We start from the raw sequence: 25,745 nt of genomic DNA on the forward strand, positions 1-25,745 counted from the left end.
ATGACACACTTTTGACCAAGTTTGCACCTCATTTGCACCCCAGGTGTGTACCTCATTTGCACAATAAGACATTTAAAGATGCTGACAGGCGCGTGCAGTTCGTGCGTTGCTAGGACATAAACAGGTTTATGACAAGGGGGCCAATTCAAACAAAAGCTCACCAGCCCCTGTGTGGTAAGAACTAAATAGTTTACCTGTGGTATTGTTACACTGACACCCTTTTGCAGAGGTATAGTTCAGTCGTTTTTTTTCCCAGCGCGTGTCGTAGGACGACCACGTCTGTTTTTTCTACGCTTTGTAAATAATGGTAGGTCACGTGACACGCAGGCTATATGCGAGGCGGGACGTAAACAGAGCTGCAGAGAGGAGCAAATCGTTCAACGGAGCACTGCTGAAAACACCCCTAGTCTTTGTGTTTTGTGCGACCATCCGGTCCTTTAGACCATAAGATTATATCTTTCCAACTTCAGCTACAGTGATAGCTAAGTTTGGAAGGGAGAAAAGGGGAGAAACGCCGTGTCTTTCTTATTTTTGACGGTTAAATGCAAAGGTAGCTTAGGTTGACCTCCTTTACATTACAAAAGGGGAGCTATTATAGAAGAAAGAAGGTAACCACCTGGTCATTTTTTTGCATTTAAACACTTAGAAAATGGATAACTCTGGACCTAAGAAGACATGCTGTGGTGAGTCATTTATGTCTTTTTTTTTTCTAAGAGCATGTAAGCAAATACCTATTTACCAAGACGATTGATATCGACCACCAGCAGTAACATGTTGTGAAATTCTTTGTTTTCTTTACAGAATCCATTCGGGATTTCTTCACTTCAGCTAAATTTCTTATTTACATGGGACATGCTCTGTCAACATGGGTAAGAAAAAGTTAAGCTCTAAAATTCTTACAGCCACAATTTATTAGTAACCACATTATTGTGTTTAAATAATACACCATCACATTGGACATTTATCTGTTCTAATGTGGCTGTCCAGTTTAAATCCTAATGTAATACAACATTTATGTATTACTACTGCATTACATGTAATTATAAGTGACATTGTAATACAAAATCACATGTTTTCCATGTATAGCTTATCACACAATACTGGTCTATTCAGACAGCTCTCATGCCTAAAGGGTAGGTTAAAGTGCAGAGGGTGATCTGCTTTTCAACCCATGAAAGCTGAATGAACTCTTATTATTTATGGAGAACTTAAACCACCTTTCTGTCACAACCTGGATATCTCGAATTATCAACCTGCCTGTTAATAATGAGAATGAAAATTTCCAGGGTGACCGAATGTGGAACTTCGCTGTAGCTGTTTTCCTGGTGGAGCTGTATGGGAACAGTCTGCTTCTCACGGCAGTGTATGGGCTGGTGGTGGCTGGCTCTGTGCTCCTGCTGGGGGCCATCATTGGGGACTGGGTTGACAGAAACCCTAGACTCAAAGGTAAGGCAGCTCACAATCTAAGCCTAATATGGCTGTTTTTGAGGGTTTGGCTATGAACACCCTTTTCAAGAGATAAATGTGTTCATTTTGTAGATTTGATTCTGAAAAAAGGCATATTGTGTGCAGTTTTCATGCCTCACTCTAATAGAATCACCCTCTTGTGAAATGATTATCCAGAAGAATTTGGTAAGGACATTATTAGATTAAATGAGGGAAAAGGAAACATATCTTTTGCTCTTGTGGAAGCACTCTAATGAATTAGTTTATCAGACAGATAGCTGTTGTCTTTGATCAGATTTCTGTCCCTAATGCTGGTCCTGGTGTTTCCACAGTGGCCCAGACTTCGCTGCTTGTCCAAAACAGTTGTGTCATCATGTGCGGGGTCCTCCTGATGGTTGTTTTCCAGTTCAAAGAACAGCTTGTGGAGCTTTACAATGGATGGATTCTGGTAAGATCTTGTCTGTTTTAACATGGTTTGATAGTAGATTTCACTCAAAGCAATTGTGTCACATTTCTTGGTATATTGTAACACTTTGTCCCTGGGCTGAAACTTGCTTACCTCTGTTGATGAGTTCCCACATCAATATAATTTATAACCCCTTGAACAACTTTTCCAAATGTTAAGTTAAGTTGACAGAGAGTTTAATTTCGGAGAACAATATGATCAAATAGTAAAATGATCAATTTGGATTTATTATTTTCAAGTCACAAGAAAACAATGTTTACTGCTCATAAACATTTAGATTTCTTTGTCACATGGAAATTAAGCTTGAAAGGTTGTTGTAGAGATATGTCAACAGTCTTTTGGAGGAAAGCGAATTTATGAGTGTCTTGGAAGGGACTCGTTTACACTTGTTGAGCTGTGGACTGCATCTAACTGAGTCTGAAGTCTGGCAGACTTGCAAACTTTGAAAAGTTTCTGTCTTTGATGAGAGTTAAGTTTTGGGGAGCTGAATTGAAGCTTAAAAGCCTATCTGTTTGGGGAGCTTGTTCTGCATTTGTGAGACGTGATCCAGAAAAAGGTGATTTTCAACATGGGGCGTTGGGAGTGTTTGTGTTTGTGGAGAGAGGTTGGTGAAACAGGAGCTAGTGTCTTGTTGAGGGCTGTTTAGTCAGCAGGTTCTTCAAGGCCTGTCACATGACAAAAAAGGAGCTAAGGGGGGGGGGGGGAACTTGGCCACTTCCACTGAAGCATTTCTGTTGCTATGCTGACTAGAGCAGCTGCTTTACTATGTACATACAGAAGTGAAGACTGTCAGACTGTGTTGTTTAGTTTTTAGGCCATTAGGTTTTAATTGCTACAGCATGTTGAATACTGTATTATGTCAAACTGCTCTTTGCGTGAAGCTTTTTTTTTTTACAGTGTGTTACAGTTTTTCTGCAGGAAGTAACTAATTTTTTAGGTTTATATCAAAAGTTATGGCTCTTGACCTTAGATTTCAATAATTGATAAGATTTTTTTACATTCAAAAGGCAGATCCTCAGATGTTATGTGCCATTTTATGGTTATATTTTTCTGTGAGAAAGTGCTGAAATCCATACTCCCCAGTTTTCCTACTTGTGGAGGGTGCAAGTACAGTACACCTTTATGTCTTTTATTCTATATATCTACAGATGAATTATAGCTCTGTTGTTATTCGTTGCTTTCCTTACTTTCAGCAAAGCCCCTGCTATCATATAGTCTGTCCATGTGTTTTTTCACCCACAAATTATGCTTGATTTAAATAATGGATAACAAAGTCCATCCATACATTTTCTATACCCATTTAATCCGTCGGTCGGGTGGCAGGGGGGCTGGAGCCTATCCCAGCAGTCATCGGCCAAGAGGCGGGGTACATCCTGGACAGGTCGCCAGTCCATCACAGGGCCACACAGAGACAAACGAGACAAACAACCATGCACGCTCACACTCACTCCTAAGGACAATTTTAGAGTCACCAAGGAACCTAACATGCATGTTTCTGGACGGTGGGAGGAGATAACAAAGTTGTTATTTTTATTTATAGAACAATGACTCGTCAACATTTTGGTAATTTAAAACCAGTGCCACTCAAATTTGTTGGGAAGTATTTATAGCATCATGCACATTTAAAGTGAGAGTCTTGGGCTCCAGGACGATATATATGGAACTGGGTCAAGATAAGCTACAGATTGTTTTCATGATAAAGAAGTGTAACAGTGTGGCTGAATGGTGTGTTTCTTTTTGTCTTTTTTGCTTCTTAATGGAATTTATTGACAAAAAGACAATCCAAATTGCCTTTTCTTCAACAAAAGCAAAAAAGAAAATCAATAGTGATCCTCAACAGCAACCTGGAAATGTAAAAGTGGTTTTATTTTGTTTTTCAGACAACCTGCTACATTCTGGTCATCACCATCGCCAATATTGCTAATCTGGCCAGCACGGCTATGTCCATCACGATCCAAAGGGACTGGGTGGTGGTTGTGGCTGGTCAGGACAGCAGCAAGTTGGCAGGTCAGTGTTATACCAACAGTTGGCTTATCATCTAGTGTAGGTTTCACATGATCCATTATCAGATCTGTTCAGAGGGAAAGACTTTGAACCCCAGGAGGTGACTCACTCTCATTTTTTCAACTTTTATTCCCTGCAGTTTTCCCCTGATTGTCATAAGCTATTTAAAAGATTTGCTCACATGGTGTAGAGCACAATGAACCTGGTGAACCTTATCAATGTGTTGTGCTCGCACCATCATTGTGAGACTGATGATTTAGCATAGTGTTCCTGTTTCTCTTTATTATTCCATATTCTTAGTTCTTCTGTACATTTTTGTCGTTTAACTACTTCTGCACTCACTTATTCTCCCGTTTCCGTCACAAATTTTGGTCTGCAACTAGCCCCGCACGATTGGTTCTACCGGGATAAAAAGCATATCATGTACACCAGTCGGGAATAGTGTGCTATTACTTTTCTCTCTCATTACTCGAACGATATTCTGGAAAAATAAGAAAAACTGGGAATTTTTGTCCATTGTAAATGCATGAAAATGCATGTATAATGGGACAAAAATAGCCATATTTGGAGGCCTCATAACTCAGCCATACTTCATTATAGAGACACCATGCAAACTTTAAACAAGTCACAAGACATTCAGCTATTACCAAATGGTTCAGCTTTTTAAAATATTAAGTCAATTTTGAAATATCACAGCATTTCACAGAATTTCAGCTATGAGCCTCGAAGCGAGAGAAAGTCTTCTAATGCGTCCATCGACTCCAGTGGAACATTTTTCGGAGGAAAGCAGACAGGTTCATGTGTTTTCCAATTGCTCTCGTTTACACATCTTTCACTCCATTGAAATGAAAACTACATTACCACTGAAAATCATTCCACTATTGTCATTTCAACTTCAAATTCCTTCCTACCAAGACTTCAGCAACTGGTTTTCTCTTAAAATTTAAAGTTTTTCCGCTTCGTTAGCATGGTCAGCTATCCCCATTGAACTTATCAGCATTCTCACTGCTGTTTTGCAGGAACAACTTTTTCTAATTCTTGTAAAACTTTCACTCATATAAACGTAAAACCCACCAAAATATGTGTACGTTTCCTTTGTCAGTTAAAAATGAATTAATTGACTTACATCTTCCACTCTTGTTTCAAACAGACATGAATGCCACAGTGCGGATAATCGACCAGCTGACCAACATCCTGGCTCCCATGTTAGTAGGCCAGATAATGGCTTTTGGCTCTCATTTCATTGGCTGTGGTTTCATTTCCGGCTGGAATCTGTGCTCCATGTTTGTCGAGTACATGCTGCTGTGGAAGGTGTACCAGAAGACACCGGCACTTGCTGTGAAAGGTGGACAAAAGGAGCAGCAGCAGGAACTCAAACAGCTCAGCCCCCCAAAAGGTACGTCAACTGGTTGAAATGTGTGTTTGGAACATTTGAAATGGACCTCCACCTTCTTAGTTATTAAGTTTTGACTTTTGTGATGGTAGGAATTCAGTTCCCATAATCTCTGCTATTTTGCTCTTTTTCAGATTTGGAGAATGGCCAGAGTCCTGAAGAGTCATCTCAGCCGCTGATGAATGAAGCCTCAGTGGTTCCCAGCCCTGACTCTCCAAAACAGCATGGCTGTTGCTACCAGGTGACTGAGCCACTGCGCACATTGAAGGCTGGCTGGGTGGCCTACTACAACCAGAATATCTTCTTTGCTGGCATGTCCCTAGCTTTTCTCTACATGACAGTGCTTGGCTTCGACTGCATCACCACAGGCTATGCCTACACACAGGGCCTCAACGGCTCAGTTCTCAGCCTGCTAATGGGAGCTTCAGCCATCTCTGGCATCTGCGGCACTGTTGCCTTCACTTGGGTTCGCAAGAAGTGTGGCTTGATCCGCACAGGTTTTATTTCTGGCATAGCCCAGCTCTCCTGCCTCATGCTGTGTGTCGTCTCTGTCTTCGCTCCGGGAAGTCCCTTCGACCTCAGTGTCTCGCCCTTCCAGGACCTCTACACTCACTTGATTGGAGAGAAGACCCTGCCAGAGGCTGACCTCACCAGTGTTTTTACTGGTGGGAATGTCACCACAGCTGCACCAGCTGAAGAGCTGCCACCTCTACAGTCCTACATGTCTGTTAGTCTGCTGTTTGCTGGCGTCATCGCTGCTAGAATTGGTGAGTAAAATTACTCTGGATGTTTCTTCCTGCAAAGCTCGTCAAAGTGTAAATACCTCTATTTTAAAGGATGTAACAGAAATGCTTACCGACTGTTTTAGATGTTCCAGTTCCAGTCAATGATCATTGATTTATGGTCTGAGTTGAGAGATATGGTAGTCATATTCCAAAGGAAATTACACAGGGCAAGAATTAGTACCTGCTGTGTTGGCATGTTCACTTCCTTTGTTGCAATGATCACATTTTACAAATATGACTTCCTAAACTTGACTAAGCAGGTTCAAAGATCGAACGTTTTCATAATACACTAAAAAAGTTCACTCAAGACCTCTAGATATCTGCTATTGATGTCAAAGCAATATTTGCAACCTTTGGTGCCAATAATATTGTCTTTCTCCCGCTACAGCTACTGTCGAAATCTGAAGTTGTTTTACTGTGGCTGTAAAAGTTTCACCAGAACTGACTGCTGATTTGTACCTTCATCCTGCAGGCCTGTGGTCCTTTGACCTGACAGTGACCCAGCTCATCCAGGAGAATGTGATCGAGTCAGAGCGTGGCATAATCAACGGTGTCCAGAACTCCATGAATTACCTCTTAGACTTGCTGCACTTCATCATGGTGATTCTGGCTCCGAACCCAGAGGCTTTTGGTCTTCTGGTCATCATCTCTGTTTCTTTTGTGGCCATTGGTCACATCATGTACTTTCGATTTGCCTTCAAGAGCCTGGGCAGCCGCCTCTTCCTCTGCTGCTCAGCGGAGCAGAAGGTAGAGATGGATGACAGCCCCTCACTTCCTACCACCGTTTAACCCTGTTAAAGAGACTCCATTCTGGGTGCACACCTTCTAAGACTAACTCTACTCTACATCTTATTTATCTTACTAACATTATTGCTTGTAGTTGGCAGAATGCTAATACTAACCAGAGTGTGGTAACTGAACATGCTATCCATAGTCATTAACAAAGCATTCAGTAGAGTAGACAGTTTCCAGTCAGGAAAACTAACCCACAGTGTAACTTTATATAAGGCAGCATTCCGGTAAAGTATTCAGTTAGAGAGTATGAGGAGAGTCTTTGCCTTTTAACAGTGGATTCCATGATCCTCAACACATACATGTAGTTTTAAACAAGGATCCATCACCTCTTGGACTCCATTTTGGGTCCTTTTAAAGAAACCAGGGGATACAGCACTGTAAAAAATATTCTCCCTCTATTAGCCTGAATCTAGTTGTAAAGATTTTCAAAAGGTGCTTCAGCTAATATACAAGCAAAACGAGGGGGGAAGTCTTGCAGTGAAAAAGGCATCGTGGCTTGAATGAAAGGTGATGACTGTTTCAGAACCTAGAAGACAGAACGTTCCTCAATCTGAGACTTTGTCTCTCAGTGAGTTCATTGGCGCTGTTCTTCCTGACTGTTTCCTGATAGCCTTCTGTTGGTTGTGTCATCAGACATGCTCAGTATATACTTATGATGAGCAGATTGTTGATGTCTTTCTCAAGCAGAGAGGGGGATACGTTTTATTTAACCAAACACAAAATAGTGATTTAGTCTCTTTAATAATCGCTATAAAAGTTACACATTTAACTGTATTTATTCAAAAAATGCAGACGGTGGTTTTATAAGAACTGTCATCAGTATTGTGTTTCTTGCTGTTGTGCCATATGAAACAAATGAGAGCTCCTATGCACCCTAATAACAATTTTTCATTACCAAAGTCCAAGTCCAAATGCATATAGTATCAAAGGAAGTGAGGGAAACCAGTTCTCTGTCTGAAGCATTCCAAATATCTATTTACATATTCTGGTAGTAGTGAAACCTTAGAATATCTGAATATTCCTTAAAACACTCAGCGATTGTACTTAAATTTAGTTTTTTTTTGGTAGTTTACAATAATAGTATACTATGTTCCTGTTTTGATTTTCGAGAGTGATTTTTTTCATTTTTTTTCCTGTCGTGATTGTCGTTACTAGGGCACTTTAAGTGATTGACATCTGTCATTACACACAGCTAATGTGTGATCAGGCATTAGTTCAATATTTTTTGCACAAGGCTGAAGTCATGACTCCCAACAGTAATCTTATTTCAGTCATGTGTGGTCTGTGAGAGGATTTAAGGTTTTAAAAAAGGCACATATTGCGACACTTAGTAGCACTGCACTAGCTCTTTTCAAAACATCCCCTTGTCCACCTTGGGCACCCCAGTTCCTCAAAAAGTCGGCTAAAGATCTTAGTCAGCAACCTTACCTTAATCCACTGCCAACAAAACACTGAACAAGGACTCAGTCTGGGTTTCTGTTCTTGTTGCTTTGAGCTTAAATAGATACAGCATTTTGGTCTGGCCAATTATGCTGTGATCTTTGGCTTTTGGGGTCTAGTATAATGTCTAAATATTACCTCACAAAAAGTTTGTGACATTTCTGCATGCTACCTTTTCTTTGTAGTGATTACCTGATCAGACTTGGCAGATAAAAGAGTGAGAGAAAGGATTGTTGGAAGTTGTAAAGTAAAAAAGTGACTAAATAGTTACATTTGTTTAAAGCTTGGCAACATAAGCCACCGTAAGTTACTGGCCAACTCAGAGAAAGTAAGATATACCAATAAAGCCCTAAGGTGCATTTTTTTTTGGCTTGAGTACATTTTTTTACAAAACACTTGTTTTGTATGTATAAAGATCTACCGTGAGGACCTAATGTAGCTTTAACTACTTTGTTTCTACTTCTGACAGTGATTTCTGATGCCTTATGGGAAAGTTGCCTTGACCGCTGTTTAACGCACACGTGTTCAAAGGCTACATCAAGACATACAAGTAGCCGCACCTCTCAAATGAAAAAAACTAGCCAGTCTAGCCAGTCTTTCAGTCATGGTGGGGAAAAATATTTGGTCTGGAAATAGAGCCAGCCACACCAGATGTGGGAGAACAGAGGGCACTTTGTTAAGGTGCATCCCCTGGCAGAGAGGAGGGCAGTGAGTTAGAATGTCTGCAGATGTACCATGAAGTGCAAACTCACTCGGAATTAAGTTTTCATCCCTAACTTGCATTACAGTAACTTTGAAGCCAGTCTGGGCATAAAAATATAAACCAGCTCAGAGAACAGTTGGTCTGCTGATTCAGGGGTATCACACAAGGCCATAAACTATATTTTTGATGTAAATTACACTTAGCTGTGAGTCAATTTAAACGTACGTTAATGTTTAATTGGAAAATATTTTAAACAAATATGTGTTCTGTTGTTATGCCATTTGCCATGAAACTTTTTTTTTACGTGTTTTTATATACCTTGTGTGAAGACATTGTGTAAGTTTGAAGTTTCTTTAAGATAGTTGGAAATTTGTGTGTGAAGCAATTACTGGATTTAGATTTGAATAGGTCTGTAATTTACTGCTTTTATCGGACTATTGTTCTCTTTACATGTATATGTATATATTTACATATATATATATATATATATATATGCATATATGTATATACATACAGTGTTATTGTAGTTTTATAGGCAGATCCAAATTCATGTTTGTTTAATAATCACGCTCCACTAGACATGAGGAAGATGCCCTGCTTGTAATGCATGAGGTATATTAAATAAAGAAAATAATTTACAACTACTTGTTTGTGATGTGTTTTGTGGAGAGTGTTTGTGTGTGTGTTATGTATGGAGTTTCTTGGCCTCAGTCTTGGGCTTGGATACTGCTGTGTAAGGTCACATACCACAGCGGAGTATGCAGCCGAAATCCTCCCCCAGAATCCCCTTCCTTTAGGCAGCCGGTGTAAGACTGGCTGACATAAAGCTGAGCATGGGCTTGCTGTTGACAGTGGCCTGGATTTGCATAAAATGACCAAAAAAGAATGAGTGCGTTAGTGGGCTTTAACTCTGCAGTTTGCATTTGCTTCAGCAAATCCATGTATTTTAAAATGTATTTTTCAGATTTTTACTGGTCAGTTCAGCAAGTGCCACTTTAAGAGGCTTGCATATCGACAAATACCAAAGTGCTACCAATAGCCAAGACAGCTTATGAATGCAACAGCACATTTTTGAGTGTGTGAGCTGCTTTGGCTAATATTCTGCTTCAGAAATCATACACAGAAATATCTTCAAAAGAAAGAAAGAAAAAAAAAATAATTCAGACCTTCTAGAAGCATGTAAGATTGGCCTGATTTTGTACAACTTGGGAGTTTTCTTATGTATAGTAGCAGCTTACAAATCAATCAATCAATCAATCAATCTCTCTCTCTCTCTATCTATATATAGATATATATATATATATATATAGATATATATAGAGATATATAGATATATATATAGATATATATATATAGAGATATAGCATTTATACATTGTTGTTATACATTGTTGTTTTATGATGGTGGCATCTAGAAAAGGATTCACTAGAAGGAGGTATGTTGTATCTCAGTGCGACTTTTCTATTTAAATAAATAAAAATAAAAAAAGAATAAAGGTAAGGAAATTGCAGAGGAAAAAAATGACAATATATATATATATATATATATATATATATATATAAGAGTATATATACACAAATACCTAAAAATCTATCAATATAACATTTATACAAACGTATTTATAAATATGGATACATCAATGCAAATACATGTAATTTCCTTTGTCATGATTTAGACCTAAAACTGCCACTCTGATGTGTCACTAGTGCCAAATCTGCAGTAAGATAATGAAAATGCACTCACAGTTTGTGCTGTACATGATAACTTGTATAATATCAGCTATGGGCAAGAGACTCTGTGATGAAAATAAAGAAGTGTGTAGAGAGGAGTGAAAATGCTGCTGACTGTGACGAAAGTCCATCGTCTACAGACAGGAACTGGGACTGGGACTTGAGATGGGTGGAAACAGTCGAGATATCTTTCTCTTCATGTTCAGCATTTCTAATACAATTTACACTCATGGGTAAACACTTTCTTAAAAACAGTGTGCCATCTTTGGTCACAATCTCCTCTTGCAGCCTTTCACTTGTTTTGATAAAGCTTCCAAGAAATCATTTTACAGCCATTTTAAAGATAACATCAATCATGATATTTAACTGATACCATATCAGTGAAAATGAGGTGCAACGAGTTCAGACCTTGCTCATTTCCACTAGATATAAGTCAGGTATACTGTACATACGTGTGGGCAACCCGGGACAATTTTTGTTACTGTGAATAATTCAGTAGACCAGACACAAATTTATTTAAAAAAATAAAATAAAAAAAATATATAAAAGCAATATGTTAAAGATAGAACATTATCAATTAATTTCCGGCTGGAACCTACCCTGAGAACTTGCACTGAGATGTTTGTCGTTTCTTGTCCATATGGTGTAGTTTATTGTAATAGAGGTTTACTTTTGGTATTTTTTCACCCCAAATTACCGGTTCAGCTTTAAAATCCACAAGGCATATCACAGCCATGATAATAATTGAGGCATCTTACAGCTTAATAAGAACCTATTAGGTGACTCAGTTTGATCACTTGTTAGAAGAAACACAGAGATAGTGTGAAAGTTCACAACACAGCACGGGGCCCCCGGACTGAGAAGAGCACCTGATCAAGACAGGAACTGAAAAATGCTGCGATCAAAGATCTCCATCTTATCCAACCCTGGGAACAAAGCATGATCTCCTTGTGAAAAAGCTTACTCAGGAAGCAGATCTCAAGACTCTGCACCATTTCAAAAAGGGGGGGGGGGGGGGGGGGGCACTGCCAGGATTTTTTTCTATGAAAGCTGCTAATAACAGATATATGAAATAGGGTAGCCTAATCAACATCATCAACCTTGACACAAGCAGCAGCAGTCTGACAATAAGTGCACCAACAGCTTATAAAGCAATGTTAGAAAGTTGCACATAACCTTGAGAACACTGAATTCCATCACACAGTACAGACAATAGAAAAGTTTTGTGTGAGAGGGTAAGTAGTATGGCAAAGTTATCCAGTCTAGCAGCATTGAGAAAACCTCTTGGTTTAATCTTTTTCTTTAAAATATCAATATGTTGAAAAATAGATGTTTTTTTTCATTGCAACCCAGAACTTAAAGGGTAAGTAACGAACCTTTTTAGATGACAAAAACACAAATCCCTGCAAATCTGAGGGAAAAAAAAATCTGGACAAGTGTTAACAAAAAGTGACATTTAATTGAAGCTCAACAATATCTGAAGGTGTCCTGGTGGCAATATAGGATGCTTGACCATGTGGTCATTAAAAGCTAAAAACATGAAAAAAAAACTTTAAAAACACACTTTCTAATCAATGGAGGCATGTGGGACTTTGGTAAAAAAAAAAAAATGACAAGAAAATGACTGCAAACAAGATTCACATTAGCAAACAAGATTGAAGATTATAGTGAGGCAGTTGGAAGAGAGCTCAAAGCGGTTTTAACAAGAAATCTACCAGTGACTCAATCGTACGACTGTAAGCCCTGCTGTTTTAACAGGGAAAAACTGGGGAAACATTGACAGACTCAGTAGATACTTCTCCAATCCAACATCTGTTCTGTGTTTGCAGTAATCTTTTTCCTCTTGGGCATTGTTTTTCTTCCTTTTCTGAAGAAATCCACTCGATGGTGGAAAACATTAACATAAAAAACACCTAATGGCTGGTGCAAGCTTTCTATAAGTAATGAAATTGCGAGTGTCTGTCTTTTCTTTTTACTCATTTTCAAGAGTCCAGCAGGCCTGCGAGCCAGCTGTGGTCAAGTTTCTTCACCCTCTTTAGTTCCCTAACCTGAGCTTTTGTTAACGCAGGAGCAGCACACTCCAGAGCTCTCAAAGATGCTTGCTCAGGTGTCAACGCTCTGGATTCAATTTCCCCATCTGAAACCTCTTCCTCATTCTCGCTCTCCATTTCCTCTTCTGGTTGTTTATTTTCCTCCCTGAGGCCAGGAGGGAACACATGGGGAAAAAAAAAAAAGCGTTAGCATGACTGCGCACATTTTCTAATGAAAAAGAAACCCCACATTTTCACGTGAGCACAGTTTTGGCTTTCTAACTGCTGAATCACATTAAACTCGGCTGAAGCAGTCTTTTGTTAAAACACACTGATATTTATAGAGCTACAGTAGTCAAATTAGTGAAGCGTTATCAGATATCCAAGTTTCCCCAAACCAAACTTGGCAAAAGGAACAAAGGACCATAGTGTTCTAGTCTATGATTTTTCAATTTTTTTTTTATTGAACACGTTAATGACAAACAGATCAGTAATCATGCTGCGTTTTTGAACCAAGACAAAACACTTTGACACCCGTAGACTGACCCGGTATCTGTGACGGAGATGAGCAGAGACTGTACAAACATGGAGCAAAGGAACGAGGTGGAGGGCAGGACGTGGGCCGGGGTCTGCAGAAGCTGTTAGAAAGACAATTCTCATCAACTACAAACATGTTTCTGTGGGTAAAATTTTCACTTTATTGCTTATGTACAACCCAAACTGCCTACCTCTTTGATGGAAACAGAGCTCTGAGGAAGAGCTATTCTCTCAGCAGAGGGGTTGCTCACTAGCTCTAGATTTTCCTGTTGCTGATGCCGATGTTTCCCCAGCAACAGGTTGAATGGTGTCATAGTGATACTGTCATCAATAACAAGCTTGAAGGGGGTGAGAAAAAATAAATAAATCAGTGTCGTGAAAAACCTGAAGCATTTCAAATAAAAATAAAAAAAAGAATGACAGCCAGAGGTTAATGCTGACCCTTGATTTATCTAACTGCAATGGGGGCCACCATAAGGCTGGAAGAAACCGAGAGGGTGTGTTGGGATACTTTCTTCCCAATTTGAACAGAACAAAGGCAGCTTGAATCCAGAGTTGACTAGTTTACTAGACAGATTTAGTACCTCTCACCAGTTCCTAAAACTTTAGACATGCTGGACTTGGTTTTTACCGTATTTGAATCTCTGCAGTCTCTCTACAAGAAAACATTATTCCTGCTGCAACTTTATTAGTTTTAGTTAAATTTTTGGAAAGTAGAACATATGGTACCCACACGTTTGATATGTTAGAATTGTGACAAAGTTAAAATGTTTTGAGGGCATACTTTCTTCCTCTTTTTTTTACCCCATTCACCCCCTCAATTTATAACTTTGGGGAAACAGCTGACCTGTCAGCCTGGTGATCAGCATTAAACAGGCAGGTTAGGGGTGTGTGTTAAATTAAATTAATTAAGTCCCTTTCTGTACAAATTTACTTTACCAAATACATCAGTTAATGTTATTCTAAAGTCGTCTGTCTGCCGAACATCTAACCTTCATGCACAACGCAGACCAAAAGCAGCACATATTATTTCCATAAAATGCAAAAACATTGTGATGACACAAATTATTAATGATGGAACAGAAAATAGCCAAATTAGGTTAATGAAGTATACAATAATGACTTCCACTACAAATCTAACATACAAGGCACAAAGTGTTCTACATTTCTGAGCCGGGATTCCAGATGTCTCGATAAATTACAGCAATTCATTTGGCTTTCTGCTCTCCACTTTTTGTAAGTTTGTAAAAAAGAAACTCAACCTCTTTCTCAATACCTTTGTATAATTGATTGTCTAACAGCTGTTTCCCATTTTAGACACGTTTTCTGTGTTTGAGCATTGGAAAACAGCCTCCAGCAAATAAGGTCTTTTTGCCACTCTGTGGTGTCATAACCGAGTGTTGTGACCAGTCTGATGACATGACGTGCGTACCCTGCACTGACAAGCAGTCACCACACAGGTAAACCTCACCTGTTTGCTGGAAGCCATTAGCCTGTCCTCCTCTGCTTTGGTGGTAAATGTCAGTAGGTTCTGCAAAATAGTCAGAATTAGAAAAGTTACTGAACAATCTAATCCTACAAAATCCAGATTTTCTTTTGTCTTTCACTAGAAATGATATTAAATTGAAATGTCCTCGACTTGAATGAAGTGACCCATTCTAGGCTACAGTAACGTTTGGATTATCTTCTCTTCAGAGATGTTATTTGTCAGAATTTAGCTCTGCAATAAAGGTTCGTCAGTAACAATCATGGCACCGTAAAAATAGAAAAAGTATAAACATACTTCTAAAAAAATACCAAATGCCCCTGGAACCCCTTTGTTTTTGAGAATGTTAGCCATTCTTTTTCGATCTGCTTTTAATCCTCTTTAATGTACAAGGCAGATCTTTCATGTTACATCCTCTGACAGTTAAATATAAAACATATCCGAGTCCATCTCTTGTCAGTGATGTTTACCATGTATTGTGTGATGAAGTACAGCTGGGAGCGGTTGAGCCACTGGCTGCTCTCCTCACAGCTCTCCAGCATGACCTCCCTTGGGGCGAAGACAGCGTGAGTAACCTTCCCTGAGCACACAGCCTTATGGGAAAAGAGTGGCCGAGGCTCGCTGGGTTTGAACACAAACACTGAAAACAGAGGGTGGAAAAACAAGTCACAAACACGGTGATGTTATTTTAGAAAGTTCAGTTGAGGAACTTAATTTGTTGAACAGGCAGCAGCTCTATACTGCCAAAAGTTGCATTCTAATGGTACCATTAGTGAGCCACTGACACAATAGTGGAGTTAAAATTTGCTAAATCACTCATCAATCAGTTAGTGATTCAGTTATGGATCTGAATCAGTGAATTAATGAGGCTACCAGGAATACACTGTGGCAGAAAAGATAAAAATGGAAATAAAACAGAAGTCTTAAATCTGATTTTAGATGTTTCTAAGATGCTATTAGGTTCCAGTCGGGTAAGATTTTCAGAAACTCATTTGCAAAAAATGTAATCTAAAGTGATTTGAGATGAGATGTTAACTTTGAAATGCGTGAGCTTGGACATCCAGTACAAAGCTTACAGTCAGCAGATTCAGCTTGAAAGCAGAAGGCAGCGATGTTCTCGGAGAGGGGGTCAGCCAGCAGCAAACTGATGTCCATGGAGGTGCTCCACTCCACTGCCACACAGGAGTGTGATGAAAGACAAAGGAAAACATGCTTTTATAAGTATGAACAAAACTTACACAACAGCTTCATTTAATATATTCAACTGGAAAAATTATAACAGGAAAATGTGCACAGTGGCTTGATTTTCTTCATTTTGTCTCTGTATGCCGACACAGTGAATTTGAAATGAAGCATATGTTAGAATTACAGACTGTTTTAATTCAGATGGATTAACAAAAACCTTGCATTAATTGCTTAGAAATTATAGCCATTTTCTACTTTGACTGTAATTTTTTTCTAATAGCTTTAAGCTAATGTTTTTAATACTTGGATACAAATCTTTTACAGTCAATGACGGCCTGAAGCCTGGAAATCTTTCTGCTTTCAGTAAGTGAAAAGCATCCTCAGTCAGGTTGAGGTCATGACAATCGAGCTCAACCTGGTCAGGACAAAGATCACCATTTAAGACCATTTTATCCGTTTGACTTTTGATTTGGATCATTATCCATTTGTATTGTCAAGGAAAGAAAATTGATTCTGTTACTTTTATCAATAGTCACATCATCACTAGAGAAAAATCACTGAGTCCCAGAGGCACTCATACATGTCCATGCCACACTACTGCCCCCACCATTTTTTTAAAGAATAATTTTAAATGCTTTTGATTGCGACTCTTTCCTTTTTTCCCCTCCAATCGCTATTTTTTCCCATTATCCTGGTACAAGTTATTTTTGCTTTTATGAGTTACTTTTATGAGCGGGATGTTCATTATCAAAGTCTTACAAGGCCTTTCTGTCCTTTGGTGGTAAAAGTGGTTTGCATATTGATGTAAACCCCATGTATTTACATTCTTGATATGTCTGCAGACTTTGTCCACTACTTGGCAATGAAGCTACTCATCGCCCAATGATCCATTAATCTTTTTAAGTCTGCGAAGAATAGAGGCAATGTTTAAAAAAAAAAAAAAAAAAAAAAAGGTTGTATATTCTAAACTATCAATGCAATATATTTTAATACCTTTAATTGCAGATGAAAGTTTACACTTCAATTACATTTTGATTATTTTTATTTCAAATCCATTTTGATGGAGGAAAGGCAACATTTGAAAAGTTGTGTCACAGTCTAAATACTTCATGAAGCTGTAAAACGTCTTACAGAAACAGGTGAGGAGGTTCCAGCAGCAGAGCAGCTTACTGGCAGTGAAACCAAGCAGATACTTGGAACAGCTTAGTCGCCCAAAACAAAGATCCCTGATGGAGGAAAGAACATTTCAATGAAAGTCCTGTTATTTTCATGTGTCAGTGAAGAATTACCTAGTGTACCCTCAATAAACCAGACCCTTGCATCAAACAGGTTTTATTTATAGTGAGAACATAAAAGCAGCTGCTGAACACACGCTGAGAACCAAAAGCCAAGAAATTTTGTATCTGGGAAAAAAAAATAAAAAATTCAATAAAGATCAGCTCTCAGAATATAAACACTTCCAACTATCCATTATTTCATGTCTCGACAACAAGAAAAGGAAAGAAGACAAAAAAAGTTCAACTTTTCTTTATAAAAATGACTGCACCTTTATTATAAGGCCTCAGTCAGGGAACACAAAGATTTACTTATTCATCACATGTAAAAAGTGTGGAGTTAGCACTTGGAGTTCAAACAACTGACCAAACTCTCCACATCTATAGGAAGCCGTTATGCAAGGGGCATGACACAGCTGTCAAAACAACTGACCATTAATATTCCTGTTTCCCCTCATCAACTTTGAAGTCCTATTACTCAAAGTCTTATTCAGGGCCAAAAGTATATAAGAAAGGTCCATTCAATTGAGGCTCTGAGTATGACTAAGTGTTTTTCAATGCTTTTCACTTCCACACAATCAAAACAAGTTTCTCAACATTTAAGTTTATCAAGAGGGAACCCACTAGTTTCTTCCTTAAAATACTCAGTATTTTGTGTTTGCTTCAGAAAAGTGTAGAATCTAGCAACAGTAGTTTTGTGTCCTCAGTGACCTGAAGGCTCTTTGTGAGGAGAGAAACATCTGCCAACATTTCTGAGACTCGAGCAACATTGCGAAACTGCAGCCTGTCCTCGTGTTCAAGTGGTTGTCAGGCACAAAACTCTAAACTTCTGTCAGAAAAGGTCATTTAACTGTTCAAAAACACCTATCACTCAGGACCCTTGACAGCAAACAGCTCTTCTAAAAAAAAGCTGAGTGTGTGTGTGTGTGTGTGTGTGTGTGTGTGTCCATACCGTGCTTCGTTAGTTTATTCTTTTTTTTTTGGAAGTTGTGCTGGGTCTCATTGTACTGCTTTCCCCTCACAGGAGAAACGGTAAAATAGCCCCCAAACAGGAATAAAATGCTAAGCACTCCATTTATATTTGTTTTTAACTGAACATGAGACATTGTGTCTGTGCATTTTGTAACATAGATAACCTGAACTTGCAGAGTCACTGTTCCAAAATGCCTTCCTCTTCAACAGGAAGCTGACCAGGAACATGACCAGCTTAAACTGAATACCAAGCATGTAACAAGCCACGTAATGTTCCTTTTTAGTAACTAACAATGCTGAAAACTAAATAGTTGATACCTGATAGCTCCTGGTGGCTGTGACAGGGTTGCCAGGAGCTCCCAAGAGGTAGGACTCCACACGGTCACCACCTCCTGAAAGCTGACGGACAGCAGAGAGCCATCAGCTGAGAAACAGCAGCATTCCGGTACCAGGCTGTGATACGCTCCGACGAAATCACATGACCAGGAAGGACTTTCATCTACCAGCACATTCAAAGAAAAAGGAGAGATGGAGAAAGACATCAGGAAAGCTGGATTATTAAGAAAAACAGCCCAATTTGTATAAATCCTTTAAAGTAGTTTGTTTTGGTAAAAAGTTGCTGGCAGAGCCTGACACCAACAGACGGCCTCCTGCTCACTACCTTCATTTAACAATTGTGCAAAGTCATGCACTCGGAGTACAAGCAGACACTGCATGCTGATGATGGCTGGACATTATGATATGCAGTTAAGATGCTCATGGAGAAGATCAGAATTAAAGAGAATATTACACATTTCCAATTACCAAGAGGCAATTTGGTCTATTTCAACTAATGATTGAATGACAAGGTACACACATCTAACTGGCAGTGGTATTTTATTTGGTTACCACTTTAACTCATACAGCTTTGTATTTTGTTGCCATGTTTTGATGGGCATTCCGATTGATCCTTTTTTCAATAAATCAGTGATTTTGGCATTATGCTTTAATATTTGGAAAAAGAATACCACATGTAATGTGGACAGCTGCAAGTTATCCACTCAAATCATCAAACGCTATAAAGATAATTTAAAGTTCTGGAACAGTATGTGTACAACATCGCACTAACTGGTCAGACAAAAATCTGCCCTGTGGTCCACTACAGCACGTGACACTTAGCTAACTGCTTACCCTCTGTGTGGGCTGGTGCGTCCAGCTGCCAGGCTTTGAAGTGTCCGTCTTTGCTGGTGGAGACCAGCATGGTGGTCTGGCTGCTGGCTGCCTGGTCAAAGCACATGGCTGTAATCTGTGCCTCGTGGGGAGCCGAGATGGTTGTGTTCAGCACAAAACTGCATGTTACAGGGTTGTGGTTGAAGATCAAGGACAAAAAAAAAAAAAAAAAAAAACATTACTGAACTATTTTCATTCTATTGAGAAAAATAAAAAAAGAAAACTGCTAGACAAGAATGTATAAGCATGAAAAAAATATGAAGACAGCTGAGATGTCCTCACCTCTGCGTTTGTTCATCAAATGCCCAAAGTTTCAAATTAAGCTCCAGCTCAGCAGCTTTCGGTTTTCTTTCTTCCACTGTTGCTAACCAGGTACCAGAGCCATCAAATGCTGCTTTGACCACCTCAAACTGCTCCAGGCCCAATTCGTGAATGTACTCCTGCTGCACTATGTCTAGCTATGGGGAACCCCAGAGATGAAAGACTCAATTAGTAAGTTAAAGGTTAACAGATGGACTTCTCTGGATAATGTGCCATCTTCAGAGTCTTACGTTGTACAACAGTTTGTCTCTTTGAAGGGAGTAAAACTGAAGATGCCCTGGTTTTCCATTTAGCACCAAAGCTTTGCTGCGTGGGTCCACTATCAGGTCTGTGTTGACATTTTCACCTATAGTAGCACAGAAGAAAGCTGTGTAAAGTGACAACCTTGAACCTCCTCTTTCTTTGATAGAGTCATATAATGAAAGAGTGAAACATCCACCTACAAGAATACACTTTTGACACTTACATTCATCTAGACATTGACAAAAAAAAAAAAAAGCAACATATAAAGTAAATGATTAACTTTAGAAATTACACAGAAGATTTGTAAATGGGGTCATTCATTTTGACTGTACAATAATCCCAAACTTCACATAAAGCATTTTGGGCTTGGTTTGATATTTTGCCAGTGTTTGTTTACACAACAGCCAAGTTTACTTTTTTGGCAAACTAAAATAATTCTTATGTTCGTGTTAAGAAAGAAATGTCCAAGCTGGCTATACTGAAATGCTGATAGCTTCCTCTTGTATAATAAAGATTCCTCAGAAGTCTAAAGGTTATTCAGAAGACATGCAGTCTGTTTACAGTTTAGAAACTCATACAGCATGTTTATGATCACAATGTGCCACAATATGTTTCCACCTACAGTCTGTACTCACCTTTGACCAGGCCCTGGATGACAGCTGATACCTTAACACAGCTCTGCATGATTGTGATTTCTAAATGAGATAGAGAAGTCAGTTACTCCCACAACCTTCAATTAAAAGGAAAATCTCAAATCATTCTAAAGACATTTTTCACACATGCGCTCATAACTGCAAATAATGTTGGAAATTAATTTCTGTTCATGATACTATTAAATGTGCAGCATAGATATAAGTCTTTGGCTGCAGTTTATCAAGTGGTCAGAAGGTGCTGCCTTCAGAAACTGTTATATATTAAATATACACCATATATGCAGCATTTGTCATAATAGAGTCATTCTATTTCATATTGTTTTGCCATATAGGTTACAGCGTCTTACTGTTGTCACTGTGGGAGGTGCAGAACAGTGATCCATTAGGTGACACAGCTATGTGTGTGATGGCAGCACCCAGGCGAGGCAGGAAGTCCCGCTGGTTCTCTTGGTTGTATCTCCACTGAACAAGCACAGACTCCACTCCCCCACTCAGCAAGTTGGTACCTGATAAAACACAACAGCCACAGATACAGAGGGGGGATGGTGTTTCCTCCTAAATCTGGTATAATATGAGCTTGTTTTGTAAAAAAGAAATTGATATCCATTTCTGAAGAGAATAATCTTTTATAAGACAGGTAGACACTTGGCTTACTTAGACATAATTGGATAGAACATGAGAGAAAATAAAAACGTGCAATACCTTCTGGAGTGAAGCGCAGTGAACTCACAGCACTGTGGTGCCAGTGCAGGGTTGAGTATGTGTACTCTCTGTTGTGGTTAAAATTTCTCCTGAAGGAACATTTTAGAAATAAGTTTGTCCACACTTCACTGATTACCCCCAAAACAACACAAATGACCAAAAAGAATGCTTAAACAACAACAAAAAAAAAAAAAAACAAGCTCGCACAAGAAACTGAATATAGGAAGTTGCTCAATGATAAGCTTTCTTTTACAAAATATATGCAAAAAAAAAAAAAGGAAAAAAAAGTGACCCGCAGATGAAATGACAAAGTAACAGAGCAAAACAACAAGCATTCTGTGTGTAACCGTTTATGCTTGAGATGACTCACCACAGCCGAATTTTGCCATCTTCATGACCTGTGGCAATGCAGTCCTCTTTCGGGTGACAGGCAAGGCATGTTAAGATGTTCTTGCCTCCCTTCTTGTTGTCTTCTTTGAGAGAGAACCTATCATCCCACAAGAGGACCCATGTTTGGTGTTACAGAACATAACTGTGCTTTTATAGGTAAAACTGGAAATGGGAGCATTGTGGATTAAGTAACTGAGCTGCAGCCTCACAAAAAAAAAATCCAAATTGTTGGCAATATAGCAGTTTAGCCTGCGTATTTGTATTTCTTTTTAAAAAGCAATTAACATTAATTGTAGCAATGTGTTGGATAAACTGTGACCACTTCCATTTCACAGTGTTGCCAGAGGAGAACCCTCTTTTCTTCCCTCACTTCTGCAGAGCAGCTGCAGGATGACGGCAACTGTGAGATGTGCATGTACTGAACTTTTTCAGATTCGTTTCACATTTAAACACAGCTGAAACCACATAGTTAAGCCACTGCAATATAAAAACCTAGAATCTAAAAGAATGTTTGTGAATATACATCTCTTTGAAAACCATTAGTGTAACTGGAAACAATTCTGGAACCTAAATCATTTAGATTCTAGTCTTGCAGCCTACAACGTACATTCAAGTACATCTAATAAACTAATAAAGCTATACTTAAATATTTTTAAATATTAATGGTTTACAACTGTAAAAGTTATTACATTGTTCATGATTGAAGTTCATAAAAACGGAATTTCTTAAACAGCCGTCTCAAATCAAAGCAATGTTCAAAGACAATTAAATACAGGACATCATTCTTTAACATGTCGCCCAGCCCTGATAACTACACTCCTGGTGTCAAAATGGAGCACCTAAAGCCCCTCGCCCCCGCCAGATCGTTAATTTAGAGGTGACAAACAACATGAGTGAACCTGTATGACTTCTTCTTCTCGAAAAAGTAGATCACCAGCTGCGCACCTTTGGCTGAAACAAGATATTCACCCTGTGAAAAGGAGAGTTAATGATTTTAATACACATGCATAGAGGTGATCAAAGATCTAGATTTTAATAAAGAAAGACATATATAAAGTGCAGCTTGTACAGTCATCTACCAAAAAGAACGACATTCATAACACAAAACGTGTCAATGATAGAAGCGGTGACATGCGTACCTGTCTACCAAAGGAGATGGCTGCTGGGTTGGAGCTGACGTTGCTGAGCACAGCAGAAAGTTCTCTGGCCTCCACCAGCTGATCCCCACACTGTGGCAGATGTACTGCAACCAGCTGAAACAACTCTGTACAAACAATGTCAAACGTCAGCCTGTTACCCATCCTTACCCAGTGACCTCTGATCCAGTTTCTCCTTCCAACATGTCAACATGTTAAACATTTCCTGCATTTGGTAATCCCTGTACCCTAATTAAAAACACACAGTGTAGATCTTCATGTATGCAGATACTGGATACAGCAATCCTATAATATGACATGGAGAGACCCGAATGTTGAGGATCAAAGCAATGCACAGAGCAATTTTCTAATTTATGAACATACCAAATTATGGCAATTTAAATTATCTCAAAACATAAGCCTGAATATTACCTACTCAGCATTAACACATAAGTTCTTAGTCTGGCCTGTTCCAGTATCATTAATTACACACTCATTCTATCATTTTACATTAAATCCAAACAATGACTACAACTTGAGGACAACTCAAACCTACCAGATCTTTTGTCATTTTGCATGGGGGTAACAATAAAGATGACCCCTTCATGGTTTGCAGATGCGTACAGCGAGTAAACCGGGTATCCGATTAAATAAGTCTGAAAGAGATCAAACAGCCTTCACATATTTTGCAAAAAACTTCAAGCTTCTTTCTTACACTCATTCCACCCTTCTGACTTGTCCTTGACAGCATGTTCCACTCAGAGCTGTGCATGGCTCTCCACACAAAAAAGGAGCATGGTATTCATACACTGATGAAAAGGAACAAGCACATGCAACTCTGCACCATGAACTCATTACTGATCTTTGTGTTTAATTGCCCTTTATTATGTGGCTACTTTAAGGGTAGCATGTTCCCAAAGGAAATTTAATGAAAGCTAACTTTTCTGCATGGCTTCTGGTGCTTTGTTGTAAGCAGCAATAAATAAGCCTTACCTTTATGAGAATGCCATCTGTGAAGTCCCAAAGTCTGACAGTGCCATCTGTTGAACAGGAGTAGACCTGCAGCCCAGCAAGATTGCATTAGTACAAAAACGTGTGCAAAAAAGTCAAATAAACTACAATAATAACGACAACTTCTAAACTATTTTCAATGAAGTAATAATTGAGCCATGGACAGCCACTTGAAACTGGTGTGCTGAACTGAACATATGGCATTACCATTTGTTCATAAATGCAGATATATACAATATGTATGTGCACACCCAGTTGTGTTAACTACCTATGGACAATCTTGAACATTAATGTGCAGCTTTATCTAGAATATCCACATAAATGTACAGTGAATTGTAGTATTCTATAATAAATGGTACAGTGCATAAAGCTTAGTCTTCAGTTTTTATTAGTTGATTACTTACTATCACTCTACTATTTAACCTATCAATTATTTGACTATTTGATTGAGTTTTGTGAAGTGACTGCTGTAACATTCCAACTGATAAGATACTTCATACATTTAAACAAAGATTGAAGCAGCTTTAAAAAATACTTTCTTAAAATTTCTTTACAGCAAACACTCACACAAAATAAGCCAGTTGTAGGCCAATCTTTCTACCCAGAAAATTGAGATTAGTGTTTAAGGAAGTGGCCTTTATGAATATGAACATTTAACATATGGATTATTTATTAGAATAATAAAAAGAAAAATCTTTTTTTTTTTAAAGCACTGCTTTTGTTGAGAAATTATTAGCTATATTCAATAAGCCTGAATTTGAGGAATTCATTGAATTCCAAAAGAGACTGATTTACAGATGTCAGAATAAGTCTTGAATCAGATCAAGGAGAGAACCTTTAGATAACCTAATCAATAGGAAAATGTAACAACGTATACACTTTATCTAACCGTTTATCTCTGGATGGAACAAATATGTTATTTCTCTGAACGCTGAAAATATGATGTGGTCTGGTGACACAATTAGTTGTTTGGGGTGTTACCACCAAACAAAACGGGTCTGTGTACAGTTTTTGTACGTAAAGTTTTTATAGGGGATCTGGTGACAATTAGCTAAGAAGTAGTAGTTGGTGAGTTGTACTTATATTGATAAAAACCCTGTATATCACAAATAAACAGAAAGGAACATGGTACACCAGGCTTAAGACTGCTCGAAAGACATCTTCATTCCAAGCAGCAGTACTGTTTGGAGTGAGTGTGGAGAGAAGACTGTACCTGCAGGTGGTTGGAAGGTCTGAGCAGCACACCTGTCACCAGGTCGGTGTGTCCCCGCAGGTCATGGATACACTCCTCTGTGGAGGTGCTGAACACCCTCACACACTCTCCTGAAGCACACAACAGGAACCTGCAGCAACACAAACCACCTTTTTCAAATTCAGCTCATGACAGGTAGTGGGTTCTTGTCAGTACGTAATGCACAGCCATAGTTAAATTACAAATAACCGAGTGTCGCAGAGATAAGATGAGATTGTGACATTAATCCGTAAACAGCGGCAATGCTATAACAGTAAGCTTGTTGCTTGAATAGCTAATGCTAACGGATAGGACTTGCTTTAGCTCTACTAAAAACTGTAAGAATCGCGAGAGTCTCTTCCAGCCAACATTATTCATTGTCAGACTTAAAATACACACTAACCTTGAATCATTGCTTATGACGGGCTCCCTGAAGTTAATTTTACTACCACCTCTGTGAACCACGCGGATATCCCCGTTTTCAACCATGTTTTTACCTCAGTAAACTTTCACCCCTGACCGCTGCCCTTTCTTCACCCAGAGCCAGATCATTTACCGTTTATCGCCCTCTATTGGACGGGAGTGGTACTGTACTCTACTAAA

At 38.8% G+C, this 25,745-nt stretch overlaps 2 protein-coding genes across 2 annotated transcripts; one reads left to right on the forward strand and one right to left on the reverse strand.

The window, feature by feature from the left end:
* The first annotated feature begins 333 nt into the window (after window positions 1-333).
* slc40a1 (solute carrier family 40 member 1) lies at window positions 334-9,673 on the forward strand. The gene is made up of 8 exons (XM_072396548.1): window positions 334-683; window positions 802-869; window positions 1,287-1,446; window positions 1,779-1,894; window positions 3,793-3,919; window positions 5,067-5,312; window positions 5,444-6,076; window positions 6,567-9,673. The coding sequence occupies exons 1-8, from the start codon at window positions 650-652 to the stop codon at window positions 6,881-6,883; spliced, it is 1,701 nt and encodes a 566-aa protein (XP_072252649.1). The 5' UTR covers window positions 334-649; the 3' UTR covers window positions 6,884-9,673.
* A 2,535-nt stretch (window positions 9,674-12,208) lies between these two features.
* On the reverse strand, window positions 12,209-25,657 carry wdr75 (WD repeat domain 75). The gene is made up of 21 exons (XM_072396549.1): window positions 25,546-25,657; window positions 25,125-25,254; window positions 23,894-23,959; window positions 23,457-23,556; window positions 22,904-23,028; window positions 22,664-22,734; window positions 21,745-21,861; window positions 21,375-21,463; window positions 21,020-21,178; window positions 20,655-20,714; window positions 20,007-20,122; window positions 19,738-19,913; window positions 19,417-19,574; window positions 18,565-18,745; window positions 17,132-17,226; window positions 15,892-15,987; window positions 15,286-15,455; window positions 14,801-14,860; window positions 13,521-13,667; window positions 13,339-13,430; window positions 12,209-12,958 (listed from the first exon to the last, which is right to left on the reverse strand). The coding sequence occupies exons 1-21, from the start codon at window positions 25,629-25,631 to the stop codon at window positions 12,745-12,747; spliced, it is 2,508 nt and encodes an 835-aa protein (XP_072252650.1). The 5' UTR covers window positions 25,632-25,657; the 3' UTR covers window positions 12,209-12,744.
* Window positions 25,658-25,745: the final 88 nt, after the last annotated feature.

This window comes from Leuresthes tenuis, unplaced genomic scaffold (assembly GCF_036924035.1).
Source record: "Leuresthes tenuis unplaced genomic scaffold, fLeuTen1.0.hap1 SCAF_12, whole genome shotgun sequence".
Lineage (NCBI taxonomy): Eukaryota > Metazoa > Chordata > Actinopteri > Atheriniformes > Atherinopsidae > Leuresthes > Leuresthes tenuis.